Source organism: Equus przewalskii, chromosome 6 (assembly GCF_037783145.1).
Source record: "Equus przewalskii isolate Varuska chromosome 6, EquPr2, whole genome shotgun sequence".
Lineage (NCBI taxonomy): Eukaryota > Metazoa > Chordata > Mammalia > Perissodactyla > Equidae > Equus > Equus przewalskii.
In genome coordinates this window covers 77,349,728-77,365,474 of record NC_091836.1, presented here as the reverse complement: position 1 = coordinate 77,365,474, position 15,747 = coordinate 77,349,728, and the positions used below count along the sequence as shown (strand labels likewise).

At 34.4% G+C, this 15,747-nt stretch overlaps 1 protein-coding gene and 1 pseudogene across 1 annotated transcript; one reads left to right on the top strand and one right to left on the bottom strand.

The window, feature by feature from the left end:
• Positions 1-4,817: 4,817 nt before the first annotated feature.
• On the bottom strand, positions 4,818-5,762 carry LOC103547293 (olfactory receptor 5P76-like). The gene has a single exon (XM_008514408.2). The coding sequence runs from the start codon at positions 5,760-5,762 to the stop codon at positions 4,818-4,820; it is 945 nt and encodes a 314-aa protein (XP_008512630.2).
• A 2,759-nt stretch (positions 5,763-8,521) lies between these two features.
• LOC139084274 (olfactory receptor 10T2-like) lies at positions 8,522-15,315 on the top strand (annotated as a pseudogene).
• The last annotated feature ends 432 nt before the right edge of the window (positions 15,316-15,747 follow it).

The following is a 15,747-nucleotide window of genomic DNA, read 5'->3' as shown; positions in this document are numbered from 1 at the left end:
TGTTTATCTTGCTTCGCATTCACTGAGTTTTTAGATTTCTAAGTTAATATTTTTGGGGTTTTTTAAACCAGATTTGGGGACTTCATAATTAACTCGTCAAATATTTCTATGGTCTTTCACTCTCTCTTCATCTCTGAGACATTTTTCTTCCTTAGGTACTTGGTTATTTTATGTTATTGTAAAATTTTTAAAGTCATTTTCTAATTGCTTGTTACTGGTGTATAGAAAAATAACTTACTTTTACATTGACTTTGTTTCCATCAATCTTAAGATTTCTTTAATTCTGATCATTTATCTGCACTTTCTTATTTTCTACATAAACAATCACTTCATATGACTTTATTTGTATATATCCAATCATTGTGCCTTTATTTCTTTTTCTTGCCATAGTACACTGGCTGGTGCCATTCATACCAGGAGGAATAGAAATGCTAATAATAGGCATCTCTTACTTGCTCTCAGACACAAAGAGAAATCTTTTGCAGTTTCAAATATAAATAGGTCTTCCTTAGATCAAGTATTTTTTCTTCTATTCCACTTTTGCTAAGATTTTTAAAGCATAACTGGATGTTGAAAATTACCAGTCTTTTCTGAATCTATATACCATCATGTTTTTATTTTTTAATCTACTATGTTTAGAATTCAATTTATTGCTTTTCTAACGTTAAATACACATTTCATTCCTAGAATGAACCCAGCTTTTTCTTAACGTATTATTCTTTTCACATATTGCTGATTAAGTTTACTAATTTTTTTTAAGAAGTTTTCATCCATGCTCATTAAAGGTGGCCTATAATTTCTTTTTTTCTCGTCCTTCTTGAGTGTTAATATCAGGATTCCAGGTGTCATTTTGACTTCGTGTACCCTCTTTTCCATTGTTTCAGGGAGTTTGTGTAACACTGGAATTACTTCATACTTGAATGTCTTTAATATTTGGCAGGACTTATCAAAGGAATCATTCATATGTCCTTTTTCTTTGTGGGAAGATTTTTATACATTAACAAATTTATTCAATGGTTAAATCATTCTTCAGTTACTTTTTCTGTTTTAGTTAGTTTTGATTACTTTATTATTCTAGGAATACCGTTTTATCTAAGTTATCAAAATTTTGCATAGAATTATTCATAATTACTCTATAGTCTTATCAATAGCTGCAAAATCTGTAGTTGTATCCCAGTTTACCTTCTTTATATTGGCTATTTATACATTTTTAAATTTTTCTTGATAAGTCCAATAAAAATCACTATTAAAAACACATATTTGGCATTGGTGGTCTTAATTGCATGTTGATTTTGTATTTGATTAATTTCTGCTGGTAACTGTATAATTCTTTTCCTTCTACAACCATGGTTTTATATTACTATTCTTTCCTACATATTGAAATAAATGCAAATGTTATTCATTTTTAGCCTTTTTGTCTTTTCTAGTATTTCTATTATAAGTTTTCTTCTAAGAAATTATGTACCTGCAGCACAGGGTTTTATATGTAGTATACTTCTTATTATTCCATTTTTTTCTAATTTATATTTTATTTTTGATCCCTAGTTATTTAATAGTATATTAATTCATTTCCAAATAAATGGATGTTTTCTAATTATCTGTTATCGCTTTCTAGTTTTATTGCACTGTATTTAGAAAAGATACTTATTAAAATGAAAATTGTTAAAACTAATTGAGACTTGCCTTATTTCCTGCTCAATTTTAAAAAATATACTATTTCATAAAAAATAACATATTTTTTGCAGTTGGTTGCTGTGTTCTAAATACGTTCTGTATGTGTTTAGTGTTGTCAATTTTGTGGTTCAGATTTTGCACATAATGCTACTTAAGAAAATGATAAAATCAATTATGAAAAATTCAATTATTAACTTTTTCATTTGGTTTAGCAGAGATGAGTTTTAGACTTTTCCCAAGCTGTTAAATTTTTTTATTGACTAAGAAAATTAGAACGTGCCAATAACATTTATGTACAAATGCCAAATAATTCCTATAAAAACCATCAAGTCCAACCAAGAAAATAATTTTTGTTAAGCTTATGTTTTCCTCATAGGCTCAATAAGATTTAGGCATGTAGTTTGGCAAAGGACTTGACAATTTTGCCCAAAAAAAACCCCAAAGGATTCCAAAGTCTATATTAGCACCTCTTTTAAAAAATCCAAAGGTGTTTCATAATTTCTCTGAGAACCCTATATGTGGCATGCAGGGTAGGCAATTCATTTCTCAAATACCCCCACACAGGGTCCTTATGTTCTGCCTGTGATCCAGTACAGAATCATAAACGGTGCATTTGCTCGGAATTCTCTGTGGAGATGACATGGCAGTTAAGATCTCAGACGATGTGTATCATCCTCTTTACAGAGAAAGGTTAACAAAATCCTTTGACTTCTCCAAGGACAAATTGACTTTTGTGAACTTTCTATTCCCCCTAAATTCTGAAAAATGGAATGTCAGCTGTGTCACATGTAACATTGCATATAATAAAAACAACTCTTTAATTATAAAATGCATCTAGACAGGGATGACAGTGTATGAAATATATTCTAATTCATGCTTTGAGTGCAGTGATTCTGATAACCAGAAACAATGCTTGTAGGGACCCTGGAACTATACCTAACAATATTACAAGATGCATTAGTTTCAATTATGGCCATGAGGCTCCCAAGCTAGGATGTGCTTCTGCTGTCTCTTGGGATCCAGTGCAAAAACCTGTGAGGATTATGCTCCCCACAGAGCAATGCCTGAAATAACAGCTGGTGTGGTGAATTTTTCAGTTATGAAGTTCTATATTATTATTTTGCATACTTTGGTCATTATTTTTGGTTTTCTGTGATTGTATGCATTTTCTGAAATTGTCCTTTATCTTTTTAAACCAAGTAATATTATAGTCTGTGTCTATTAACTCCCGTATCTTAAATCTTAGTGGTTCTGTTTCTATTGTCTGTTGTTTCCACTGGATCCCACATTTGATATTTCATTTCCTTTTGTGCTAGTCCTTATTTCTCACTGGGTGCTGGTTATTGTGTTTGAATAATTATTGGTAGGAATAATTGAGGCTTGAGTTGTTTGTTTGCTTATGCAGTTCACCCTGAGGCACCACCTGTCCAAGGCTTGAGACGCTCTAGATCTTCAGGGCTGCACACCTGGGCAAGACTTGGTCATTCCAAGTTTCCTCTTATCCTGAGGATATACGTGAGGCGTATCAGTCAGAATTCTCACCTGGACCTGGGGTAGGTTTGGACATAGCCTTCTCTCATTTCAGAAGAACACTAAATCCACAGCTTGGGATGGGAACTCTTCCTCTGGCTTGTCAAATTCTCTAGTGGCAAAAGCATTTTTGAATGTCAGGTCTACTTCCCTGGTTGTCACAGTTTCTGGTGAGGGAATTTCTTATTCTCCTGTAAGCTCTAATGTGAAATTTAAGACACAGTTAACATTTTATCATTTGTTCTAGTTGTACTCACCATGAGATTGATTAAAATTACAAAGCCTGCCATAGTTGGAACAAAAAGCATCAAAGGTAAATTATATGGCTGTGAGTTGAAGATTAGACTTGCACAAATGTACACAGGAAACACCATATCAGACTGGAAGTGTCCTCATCTCCTCCATCCTGGCTCAGATGTTATCTTCCTGGTGAGACCAGCACTGACACTCCCTGCCCCTGGCATGTTAATCTCCATTACTCTGCTCTGCTTTTTCTTTCTCCACAGCACATATCTCCTTCAAATAGTCTGTATCACTAACTTGTTAGTTTTATTGTCTCTCTGATGCTATAAGATGAATTCCATGAAGGCAGATTTATTGGATGCTTGTTACTTATATTCCCAATAGCCTAGGACAATCCCTAGAATACAAGAATCATTAAATATAACTTTTGAAGGTATGAAAGAAGAAATGAATGAATTAATGATTGATGGCCTATGAGTCTGTCAGCAAAAAGATAAAATTTGTGTCTGAAACACTAAAGAGGGGACAGGAAAGGTAAATAAACATGGTTGTCGTCATATAGAGATTGATTAACCTTCTCCAATGGGCAGTCACATATTCAGGAGAGAGACAATCCAGTTCCTTCCCACTTCCTGAGCATGTGGGCCTGACCATGAACGAGTTACTCCATGAGTTTGTTCCACTCTGTCCCTGAGGAGTTCAGGAACCCTGTTCATTCCCACAGAGAAGTCACCTGTTTTAATCTGACAGAATTCACAGGTCAGAAGGGACATCTATCCTGCTCTGAGGACCCCCTATATGGTGACTAGAGCCAGAGAACAGGTACACAGACCAGAATTTTATGGATCCACAAAGCCCATCCTCAGCAGATAACCTTCCTGCAAGAAAACCATCTCCACCGATTTTCTATCTGGTTCCACTTTATCATTTCCTCTATATGTTCAGTACATTCAGTTGTATAATTACTCAGTTGTAATGATAATTGTCACACTTATTACAGGGTAAACTAGTGTTGAAAAAATGAACACTGTCTTAAAGGTTTGGGGGTAAAATATCCTTAATTTATGGCAGAGAACAGCTATGGAACAAAAAATAGGAATAAAAGTTTTAAAAGATTTCAACAGTTAAGGTTTTTTTGTGAACCAATATGCTTTTTTAATTATAAATTTAACTTAATTCTTTTAAAAATTACTCACTATAGGCCTGATTTAAATTTGGTACCAGAAAATGTACTCCATACCCTTACTAAAAAGCTTCATACTGGCTAATGACATATGGACCAATATATTTTGACCACAGACACTCCTTGTCCTGTTATTATTATATTTATGGCATATTATTACATCAAATACTATAAAATAACAGGTTAATTAAGAACATATTTTTCTAGCAAGCTCTCTCTTCAGAGCCCCTTTAATCTCATTGCTCCTGAGGCTGTAGATGAGGGGGTTCAACATGGGGATCACCACCATGTAGAACACAGACACCACCTTGTTCTCGTCAGTTGAGTAGTAGGATTTGGGCATCACATAAATGAATGTGATGGTCCCATAGTAGAGAGTGACCACTGTGAGGTGAGAGATGCAGGTGGAGAAGGCCTTGTGGCGCCCCTCAGTGGAGCGCATCTTCAGGATGGTGATGAGGATGTAGATGTAGGAGACGGCTATGACAAACACTGTGACCACAATGATGGAGCCAGCAGTAAATGAGGGGACAACTGCAGGAATACTGATATCTGAACAGGAGTGTTCAACTAAAGGAGCAAAATCACAGAAAAAATGATTGACTTGATTTGGTCCACAAAAGACTAAAGAATAAAAGCAAATAGTAAAAGAGCAAGCATTGAGAAAACCACCCACATAAGCCACTATGAGTAACTGGACATAGACTTGTGTGGACATTTTGGTGGAATAAAGCAGTGGGCTGCAGATTGCCACAAAGCGATCATATGCCATGGCAGCCAGAAGGAAGCACTCCACTGACCCAAAGAAAACCGCTGAACCAAGCTGGATGCCACATCCAAGATAGGAGATGGTATTTCTTCCCAACAGAAAGTTTACAAGCATATTTGGTGTGACAGAAGATGAATAGCCCATGTCAGCAAAAGCCACGTGGCTCAAAAAAACATACATGGGATGATGGAGCTGAGAAGAGATTCTGATAATAATGATCGTACCAAGATTGCCAGATATGGTCACCAAGTAGATACATAGGATGATCATGAAGAGAATGACTTGAAGGATTGGGTCATCAGTTAAGCCCAATAAAATGAACCCTGTCACTTCAGTGTGGTTCCCATCCCCCAAGGCATCCATGACACAATGTAACTACTACCAAAATGAACCTGTGATGAAACATTACATTAAAGAGGTTGTAAATTTGATAGCTTCATTGTCATTCATACATATATGGGAAGTCATTATAAATAAAAGTATTGAATAATCAGTGCATATTTACATGTGATGATGAGGATCTGTAGTTTTAAAATTATTTTTAGCAGAATTTTCGGAAAACTTTCTTCAGATAATGTCACCTTTTCTTTTTATATTATATTGTTTCCACAGATGCACTTAAGGTCGCTTTGAGGTCAAAGAATAAATAAGACAGACGGAAAATACAAAAAAGACTGGTTAGTATATCAAATATACACACATATATATAACTTTACATATATATATGTATGAGGTTTTGTCATACACATTTTAGTAATAGCTAATATTTACTACAAGCTTACTAACTGATAAGCATGGGCTAAGAATTTATAGACATATATATATGTATATAGTCTATTTCATTTCCCATAAAATAATGTTAATTAATCTCATTATTTTATGTATGTGTAAACAGTCTAAAAGAAGTCATGTAACTTGCACAAAGTTACATAAGTGGTAGAGTCAAAACATGAAGCCCAGGAAGTATGACTGTCCATTCCTCTAGAAACTATACAATAAATGAAATTAAATAAACTTACCATGAAGTCAGTACATCTGGCAATAAGTGGACAGCAGATTATCCTTTAAGCCTTCTGGTAGTTATGCATAGAAGAGGCAGCTGATTATGTACACATTTCACAATCTCAACCAGTTAAATAACTTCTTTTAAAAAGAAGAAATAAAATTATTCTTGATACTATTCCACAAAGGAATTTCAAATTAGGGTTATCAATGAGGTCCTCTATTGTAAATTTTTTGGATATTTTAAAAATATTTGTAACTCCAAATATCATTATTTTATCAAGTAATTTGAAATGTCAATGTAATCACTATGCAATAGGCATGATTGATAGTCAAAAGAATTAAAATACACTTATTCAACAAATCAAATCACTTCTTCCTGTAACAATGTTTCTCATTTAGAGTTCTTTAGAATAAAATAAGATTATTTTCAACTTAATATGTAGCTGAATAAAGTATGGCTTAAAAGCTGAAAAATGGTCACCCAGTTTGTGACCAGGTTGACCCTCATCTCCAAATTTTCTGACTCTATAACCCGAGCTTGTCTAATGTTTATTGCCTTGAAGCTAAAGCATTTTGACCCATAAACAAAGTAAGCCTTTCTGTAAAGGTATTTACAATATCTTTCAATTTTTAAATCTTCAATTTAAACATGTAAATCTTTACATATCAATACATGCCCAGAGTATCTCAAAGATGGTGAATTTACTAGCATAATTGGGGAGTTTTGAGTTTGGATAGTGTTGAAAGACCTTATGAATTTATTTCTTGTGGGTAGACAAACAGGGAATCCTGATAACTGAGATTATGCCTGTTTATTCACATGAACTGATGGTGGAGACAGCAATTCAGCCAAAGTTGCTTACTAGCTGATTGCTTAATTACATCTTCCCTGTTTCCCCACCATGACTTCTGAGTACAGATATAATTTTAGGGAGTAAAGTGTTCTCAAATGGTAAATGAAAATCAATACATCTGATTCCCTAAAAAAAACCAACTCTTACCTCTTGGAATAAGAACTCAATCTTTCAGCAGCAAAGTCATTGTGGTTATATAGCTATCTTTTACGCCTTTGGGGCTAAATCTCTGAAGATTCAAATGTGGTTTCAAAAGCATAATGGAGCATCACTATGTTCTGTAGTGAATATTGAGCAGTTCAAATTCACACACAAAAACAACTAACCTTTCAAGATTCTGTCAATTCTCAAGTGGTCAATTTATTCTTTTGTTTCTATCTAAGTGTTCATGCATAGATATATTTATTAATTATTAGAGAATTTAGTAATTTATTAAATTATTTAATAACTATTAGAGAATATAATATAAAAAATTGTCTTATAGGTAAATATTGGTCCTAAGTTTACTTTGCTATTTCTTATTAAGAAATACTTGGCACCAAACGTCAGGTATAAAAAGATAACTTTAGCTTTATCCATTCCATATGTGTTTATTGATAAGTATTTTGTACTGATATCTATAAGACATATCCTTAATTACTTTGGGGGAATATGATATGGAAGTTGATGTAAAGTTGAATTTTAAATAACAAATTTTTAAAGACATGTATGTTAGCTATCATATTAAAAGTAGGAAAATAAAAGCCTTGAAAGTTGTATAGAGAACTATGAAGACAAAGGGGTTTGGATGACTTCCAGGTAAGAAATAGCCTCCCAAGTCAATAACCTCAAAGTGTTGCATCCTGAGTAGTGCCTTCTGATGGTGTTGGAATATAGGTATCTTCAACCTTAAGATTAAATCTTACCCTAATTCTCTTGCTAATCTTAATTTTATTATCTTCTATCCCAACCCCTGAAGTTCCTCTTTTGAGAAACTGGAGTTTGCCATCAACAAAACGATAAGAACAAACATCCATTCAGGGCTCACTTTTTGCCAAGAACTGTGCTTAACAGTTTACACTGAGTTAATCTTCACAACAATTTCACGATCTAAGTTCTTTATTATCCTCATTGATCAGATGGGAGAACTGAGACTGAAGAATTAATCCACTTGTGCTGGGTGATTCTGACTCACATTGTCAGCTTCCCACTTCTGGTGCTGCCATAATATGTCCACTTCAGCCTTCCAGTCCTTCCCTGAAACCTAAGATTTTCTGGGAATCCATGAGCAGCCTGCTCAGTCCACAGGCAAGTAAGTCCCAGTGTGGAAGCAGTTAAGGTCCCAGGGCCAACACTAATCAATGGAGGCTGAGATTCAGAGCATATACATTCCTCCCCCACTCTTCAGCTGGACAATTCTAGAAGACAATCTCTGGGCCTCTCACATGTCTTAGTGGAATCAAATCACTGTTGCTACAGCAGTAACCTTGGTCATACAGCCAGGAAGGAAGATATCAATGGGGAAAATGGAAATCTCTCATTTGCAGGAATGAATGAAGAGAATCTAAAATGATAAATACTAGCTTAGTATAAAAATATATTGTATTCTTCTTAATTTCTTTAAAATACATAAAATTCAGCAGATAAAAAATTGTAATATTGTCTTGTGAGGTCTTTATGTATAGAGTGTATAGAGATGTAAGACATATATGCAACAAATATAGGAAAAAGATGGAAGGAGGAAAATCAACATATAGGGTCTTAGGGGCTCTATAAATTATTAACTCTAGGCAAACTGTGAATATTTAGGAACATACATTCTTATCCTAAAAGCAAGCACTAATGCAAAGAGATATGCCTAAAATGCCAGTGGAAAAATTTTAATAGAATTTTTAAAAATTCAAATAATCTAAAAGATGACAGGAAAGGGTAAGAGGAGAACAACACCAACAACAATATCTGATAAAGAGCATCCATGAAAAATGTTCAGCTAACATCATTCTTAGTGGTAAAATGTTGAAAGAATTCCATCTACATTTGGGATAAACACAAGGAATCTATCGTAAGGACTTTTATTCAACATTATGCTAGAGGTCCCAGGTATTTAAATAGGGTAACCAGTAATAAAAATAGTATAAAGACGAAACAGGAAAAAGTAAAACTGTCTCCAATTGTAGATGTGTTCGTGCAAAAATGCTAAGAAAATGTTAAGAAATATATAAAACGTACTATAACTCATTTAGTAAGAGCACAGGATGGAAGTATAATATACAAAAGCAATTCTATTTTTATATACTGGCAGCAAACAATGGAAATATTAAAATGGAAAAAATACATTTATAGTATGTTAAAAAATAAATATTTAGGAATAAATTTATGAAAAGCTATACAATACACCTTCAAAAAATTGTAGAACTTGGAGAAATTAAAGAAGACATAAATAAATGGAGCATAATATACTACATTCATGGATTGGAAAACTTAATACTATTAAAGTGTTAATTCTCCAAAAATTTATATATGTATTCAATGCAATATATGGATAAAAATTCTAGAAGGACCTTTTGTATAAATAAACAAACTGATTCTATGTGGATATGCAAATTAACCAGAACAGTGAAAGCAATTTTTAAAAATGAAGAATAAATTTGGAGAATTTGCACTACATGACTTGAGGACTTACCATAAAACTAAGATAGTACCGTGTGGGGAAACGATGGACACACAAGTCAAAGGAACAAAACGTCCATAAATAGATCCCCATAAGTACTGGATATATCCATAATATACTGATCAATTGATATTGAACTAATGTTAAGCGTAATTCTACGGTGAAAGAATTTTCAGCATATGTTATTGAAACAACTTTGTATTCATATGGAAAATGTGACCAACAATCCTTATCTCATACTCTACACAAAAATTAACTCAAAAAGTATCACAGGTGTAAATACAAAACTTATAAAATTTCTAGAGCTACACATATGAAAAAAAATCTTTGTGACTTTAGAGTAAGCAAAGATTTTTTAGGTAGGACACAGAAGCACAAACCATAAAAGAAATAAAAATGACATATTGGAATTCCTCAAAATTTAAAATATTTGCTTTCCAGACAGAACAGTCCAGAACACTGAAAGGGAGAAAATGTTTGCAATACATACACATGAAAAAGGTCTTGCATGTAGATTGTATAAAGAACTCTTAGAACTGAATAATAAGAAGATCAAGAGCCTAATTTTTAAAATGGGGTAAGCTTTGAACAGGTACATCAAAAAGGAGATATACAAATGGACAGTAAACATGTGAGAAGATGCTTAGCATCATGAGTCATCAGAGAAATACAAGCTAAAATTAAAAAGAGGTGCTCTTGTACAATTATTAGAATGGCTAAAATCAAAGAATAATATCAAATGTTATCAAGGTTTTGGAGCAACTGGAATTCTCAACATTACACATGGGAATATAAAACCATATAACCATTTTAGAAACTAGTTTCTTAAAAATATTTTAATATATAGGTGTAAATATTTTTATATCTACTATAAGATCCAGCATGCCCACTTCTTTGTATTTAACTAAGACAAGTGAAAACATATATTGGTACCCAGGTCACTTGAATGTTCATAATAACACCTTAATTCACAGAAGTCCCAAAGTAGAAACAACCTCAAAGCCTGCTAACAGGTGAGTGGATAAAAATTTGATATATCGATATAAGAAAATACTACTCGGTAATAAGAAGAGATAAATTACTCATATACAAAACATGAATGAATCTCAAACTAAATATATTAATAGAAAAATGTCAGATATGATGGGCACATGCTATGTTATTCTCATTTATAAAACTCTAGGAAAACAAATTAATCTATATTGTCAAAAAGTAGATCAACAGTTATTTGGGGCCAGGGACAGAGGGAAGTATGGACTGCAAACGGACATGAGGAATCTTTAGAAGGCGATTGAAATGTTCTCTTTTATTATTATTAAGTTATTGAAATGAATAACAAGGATCAATGCTATCAAAAAAGATAATTTTTTCTCTTTCAGAACAACTGCATCATTTATAAAGTATTATTTTTGCATTCAAGAAAATGGGCTGCTAAGTCAAACAAGTAATTCTCACTCCGATGTTATTTATTTGTGTTTTGTCTCACTTCTTTCCTTTTTCTAAATCTCCAGTATTGATCTTCCTCTTTCTGTTCTTTCCAGAAGCTGGTAGAGGAAGTTTAAATGATTTGAGTTTAATTGATGACTACTCTGCCTGACAGAGTTATCAAGTTATTCTTTCCTAGTTTAATTTTTTGGCATATTCAGTTAATGCTAGGCCACAGTTTCTTCTCTTTCTTCTTTGCAAATGCTGATGATAAATTCTATGCACGCAGACGTCATTGGCTGTTTGTTACTTATATTTCCCATAGACTCAGACAGTGCCTACAATATAAGAGCACACAATATAATTTTTTGAAAGAATGAATGAAATGATTGATGCCCTATGTTATTATTTCCAAGAAGATTGTTAACACTGTTATGAAGAAAATTCAACACACAGATTTCTTCATAATTGAAGAGAGGAGCAGTGGTACCTTTAGCTCCATTTTCTAGAAGGAAATGACACTGTTATTTCCATTACTCTACCTGTAGCAGATTTCCTTTGCATTTAGAAGAGTGGTGGATGGAGATAATAGCAAAGATAGACTGTGTCTGGTTTGAGGATATGGTAGATAGAGGATGTGGTGGAGACTGAGGCAGGAGCAGTGTCTAGGGATCAGTTTGCGATCAGCACCAAATATGCGGGGGTATCTGGATTTCCTCCTCTAAGCAGTGTGTAGCCATTCACTATTTCTGTCACTATCAGTGATTTAATACATCCTGTTTTAAGAAATCTAACACTGGGTCACCATGTAGTGATGAAGATAAAAATGCAGAATTGTGACTACTAGACAAGCACGGAGGCACCATATTCACCCTATGGGATAGATCCAGGACAGTAGCAGAGGGAATAAAAAAAGAGGATAAGGATGCTAGTAAAAGGACATCTGGAATTTTGAAGTGACTTATTGGATAAAAAGATGATGGAGGAATGAAAAATAGAGCCTGATGGTAGCTCTCTGATGACTGTAACTAACTTAAACAGGAAGTAGAAGAGGAAATTCTGACTTGGGGGAAATACAGCTAGATTAGTTCTGAAAACATTGCATCCAATTATTGGAGATCATTCCAGCACTGGAGATGTGCCAAAGGAAATTGGAGGTTCCTTTTTGCTAGAGGAGGAAATTGGAGAGTCACACAAGATAAGTGGTACCTGAAACAATAAGAATGGAAAGATGTTTCCATTAGAGGTAAATAGACAGGGAAAGCTTCCAAGGAAAGAGACTGGAGTGGTCTTCACAGTAAACCGTATGGGTCTTGGTTGAATTGCTTGGGTAGATGAATTTCCCGTGTGAGGGTCTTGTGTTTGCTGTGTAACTGTGCCTGTGGTGCTCTCTCCCCTGATCTTTACCTGTTGGCTGCTCATTCCCATTCTACTCTCCCCTTAAGTATGTCACCTCCTCAGAGAGGGCTTCCCAACACCACAAACAAAAGTAGTCATTCTCCCACATCACAGAGATCCTGTGTGTCTGGTTCCTTGTTGTGTTTCCCATGTAAAAAAGCCTGGCACATCATATGCATTTAGTCAATATTTGTATAATAAAGTTATAACTTATATAATCACTTAATCACTCTGTAGCTTGCTCTGTCTTTTACAAAATCAGAAGAAAAATGTCCAGCACATAGACTGGTAAGGATTACACAAGACAGCTCTGTCTAACCCCAGCATATTGTCCGGCACATTATAGGTATTAAATTAGGTACTGGTTACAAGCCTAACTCCTCTTTTATTCTTTGCTCATAACTACAATACAAATAGAAAATACCAAATCTTCAAATAACAACATCTTTGTTAGTTCTACAGAATAATTCCCAGCCAGTGTTTCTCTCTTTCTCTTGCACACTATTTCATTTTCCACTGCTAACTCCTTACTATTTTTTTTCCTTTTCCCTTTAAAAATGACAGAAGTTAAAATCAAAATTCTATGGCATGTCTTCACATCACTTTTCTGCCCTCATCTCCTACAAGGTTAGATGTTTAATTAACGTTTGAAGTAGAAATATGATTGGTAAATTGATCTGACGAATGGGACTTGGTTTTACTCAGTTCTGCACTTCACAGCAAACTGCATAACAAGTATACCTGCTAGAAAACATCCTTGAGGTTCTGACAAAAGTCCAAAAGTTGACTAGAACGTAATGATCAGAATATGCCATTCTAGAATGCGACAGTATCTTTGAAATCATTTTGACTCCAAGCTAGTCCATTATATTGTATTAGGCATCTGGAAAATAACTTCAATAAGAAGCTCTTAAGAAATTAAAAATTATTTATATGTATTAAGAACTAATGATATTATGTATCTCAAGCTCCAATTATTACCATGGATAGGAACCAAGCAAAAGTCACAACATGTTAAATTAATTTACGTGGTCTAGTCATTGTCACATTTAAGACCTACAGAGCCACTTCATAATGGTGCACTGAAAAAGTGAAATGAAAGAGTGTTGCATTGAAAGAAAAGTCAGTTCTCTTAGAAAATTTCACAGATCTCTCTAAATTTTTTAAATGTCATATCCATTTTACGTGATGTAAATGATTGAATTATGTTATTTATTTGATCAATAGTTTACTAAGCACTTCTGAGTACCAAGGTACCAGTGGCATTACAAAATCCAGTGGATCAGAACAAAGTAGTTTAATTCATATTTTGCCTCTTACCTGCACATCTTGATTGGGAAAAAAGAGAGATTAATAGTGCTTTTGTGAGTATAATTCAAGAAGGCATTTGGACCTACTCTCTGTCATTTATGCAGATTCTCATACTAGAATCACTCTCATCGTTCTGACTCCTGAACTTGACTTCAGTCAGGTGCACATTGCATCCCTTTCTCAGGCTCTCCCATGAAGACGTGCCTGAAACTTGCCCAGGTGCCCTTGATTAAAGTCTAAGTGACATCACTGCATAAGGATCTTTTTATAATCATCTCAGAGTCTTAACTTCAAGAACCTCTGCACCCGTGGAGCAAAGTTGCTTTGCCCACCCCATTCCTTCTGTGGGGTTTTTCCAGTTTCCCAGACCTGCAGAGTCTCCTTTTTGTGGTATTTTTCTTCTCCCGTGTGACCATCTCAACTGCAAACCTGTGCATAAAGGTGGCTATCAAGCTCATTCACAACCTTCACACCTCCATGTACTTTTTCCTCTGTGGCCTGTCATTTTCAGAAACTTGTACCACTATGGTAATCCTCCCTGAATGTTAGTGGACTTGCTATCAGACAGCAAGACCATTTGTCTTCCTGAGTGTGCCACACAGATGTTTTTCTTCTTTGGCTTGTCAGGCAATAACTGCTTCATCATAGCTGCCATGTTCTATGACTGATATACAGCCATTCACAACCCACCACATTATGACATCCGAATGACCCATAAAATCTGCTTCAAAGCACATGATGCCTCTTGGGTGGTTTGGTTCCTGCTTTCTCTGAGCATTGTCATCACTGTATTCAACTTGCTTTTTTGTTACTCCAACACCATCCAGCACTTCTCCTGTGACATCTCTGCTATGGTTTCCCTTGCTTGTAATTATACTTTATATCATGAAATGGCTGTTTTTGTACTCTCTGCCTTTGTGTTGGTGGGAAGCTTTATTTTAGTTATGATTTCCTACATCTTCCTTGGGTCCATAGTTTTGAAGACGCCTTCTGCAAAGGGCAGGTATAAGGCCTTCTAGACTTGCTCCTCCCACCTCACTGCAGTGTACACCCACTATGGGTTTGCTTGCTTTGTTTATTTGAGGTCCAAGGACAGTGATACATTCTGTGAAGATGTGTTTATGGCTGTGACATATACAGTACTGAAACCTCTGCTTAATCTCGTCCTTTACAGTCTGAGAAACAAACAAATGCAGAAGCCCTAAGGAAAGTCCTAGGTAATGCAAATAGGTTTATCCCTCAGATGGTAAATAAAAGAACCCAGAACATTTAAAAATGTACAGATACTGATAAATAAAAGTGGAAAAACAGGACTACTTCCAAAAATTATCACTTTGTATACAAAACAATTAAAGTACTATCTAATTACCATATATATTCTGACATCACCATTGTTCTAGTACAAACAGGATACAGTTTTAACATATTTTTAAATACATGAGTGTGTTAAACTGTGTGTGTAAAGATAAATGCATGCACTAAACAATTTAAAACATGTTGTGGAACACAGTATTTTCATGATAGTAGTTAGATGAATCTTTCTATATTGTAGTTTTAGTGTCAATTCCCAAAACTTTTTGACTGGTCCTATGTCTTAAATATTTTCATCTATTTTTTCCTAAAGGCTTATAGTATATAGTTCTACATTTTACATTTAAGACTATGATCTGTTTTGAGTTAATTCCTGTCTGACGTGTGAGGTTTA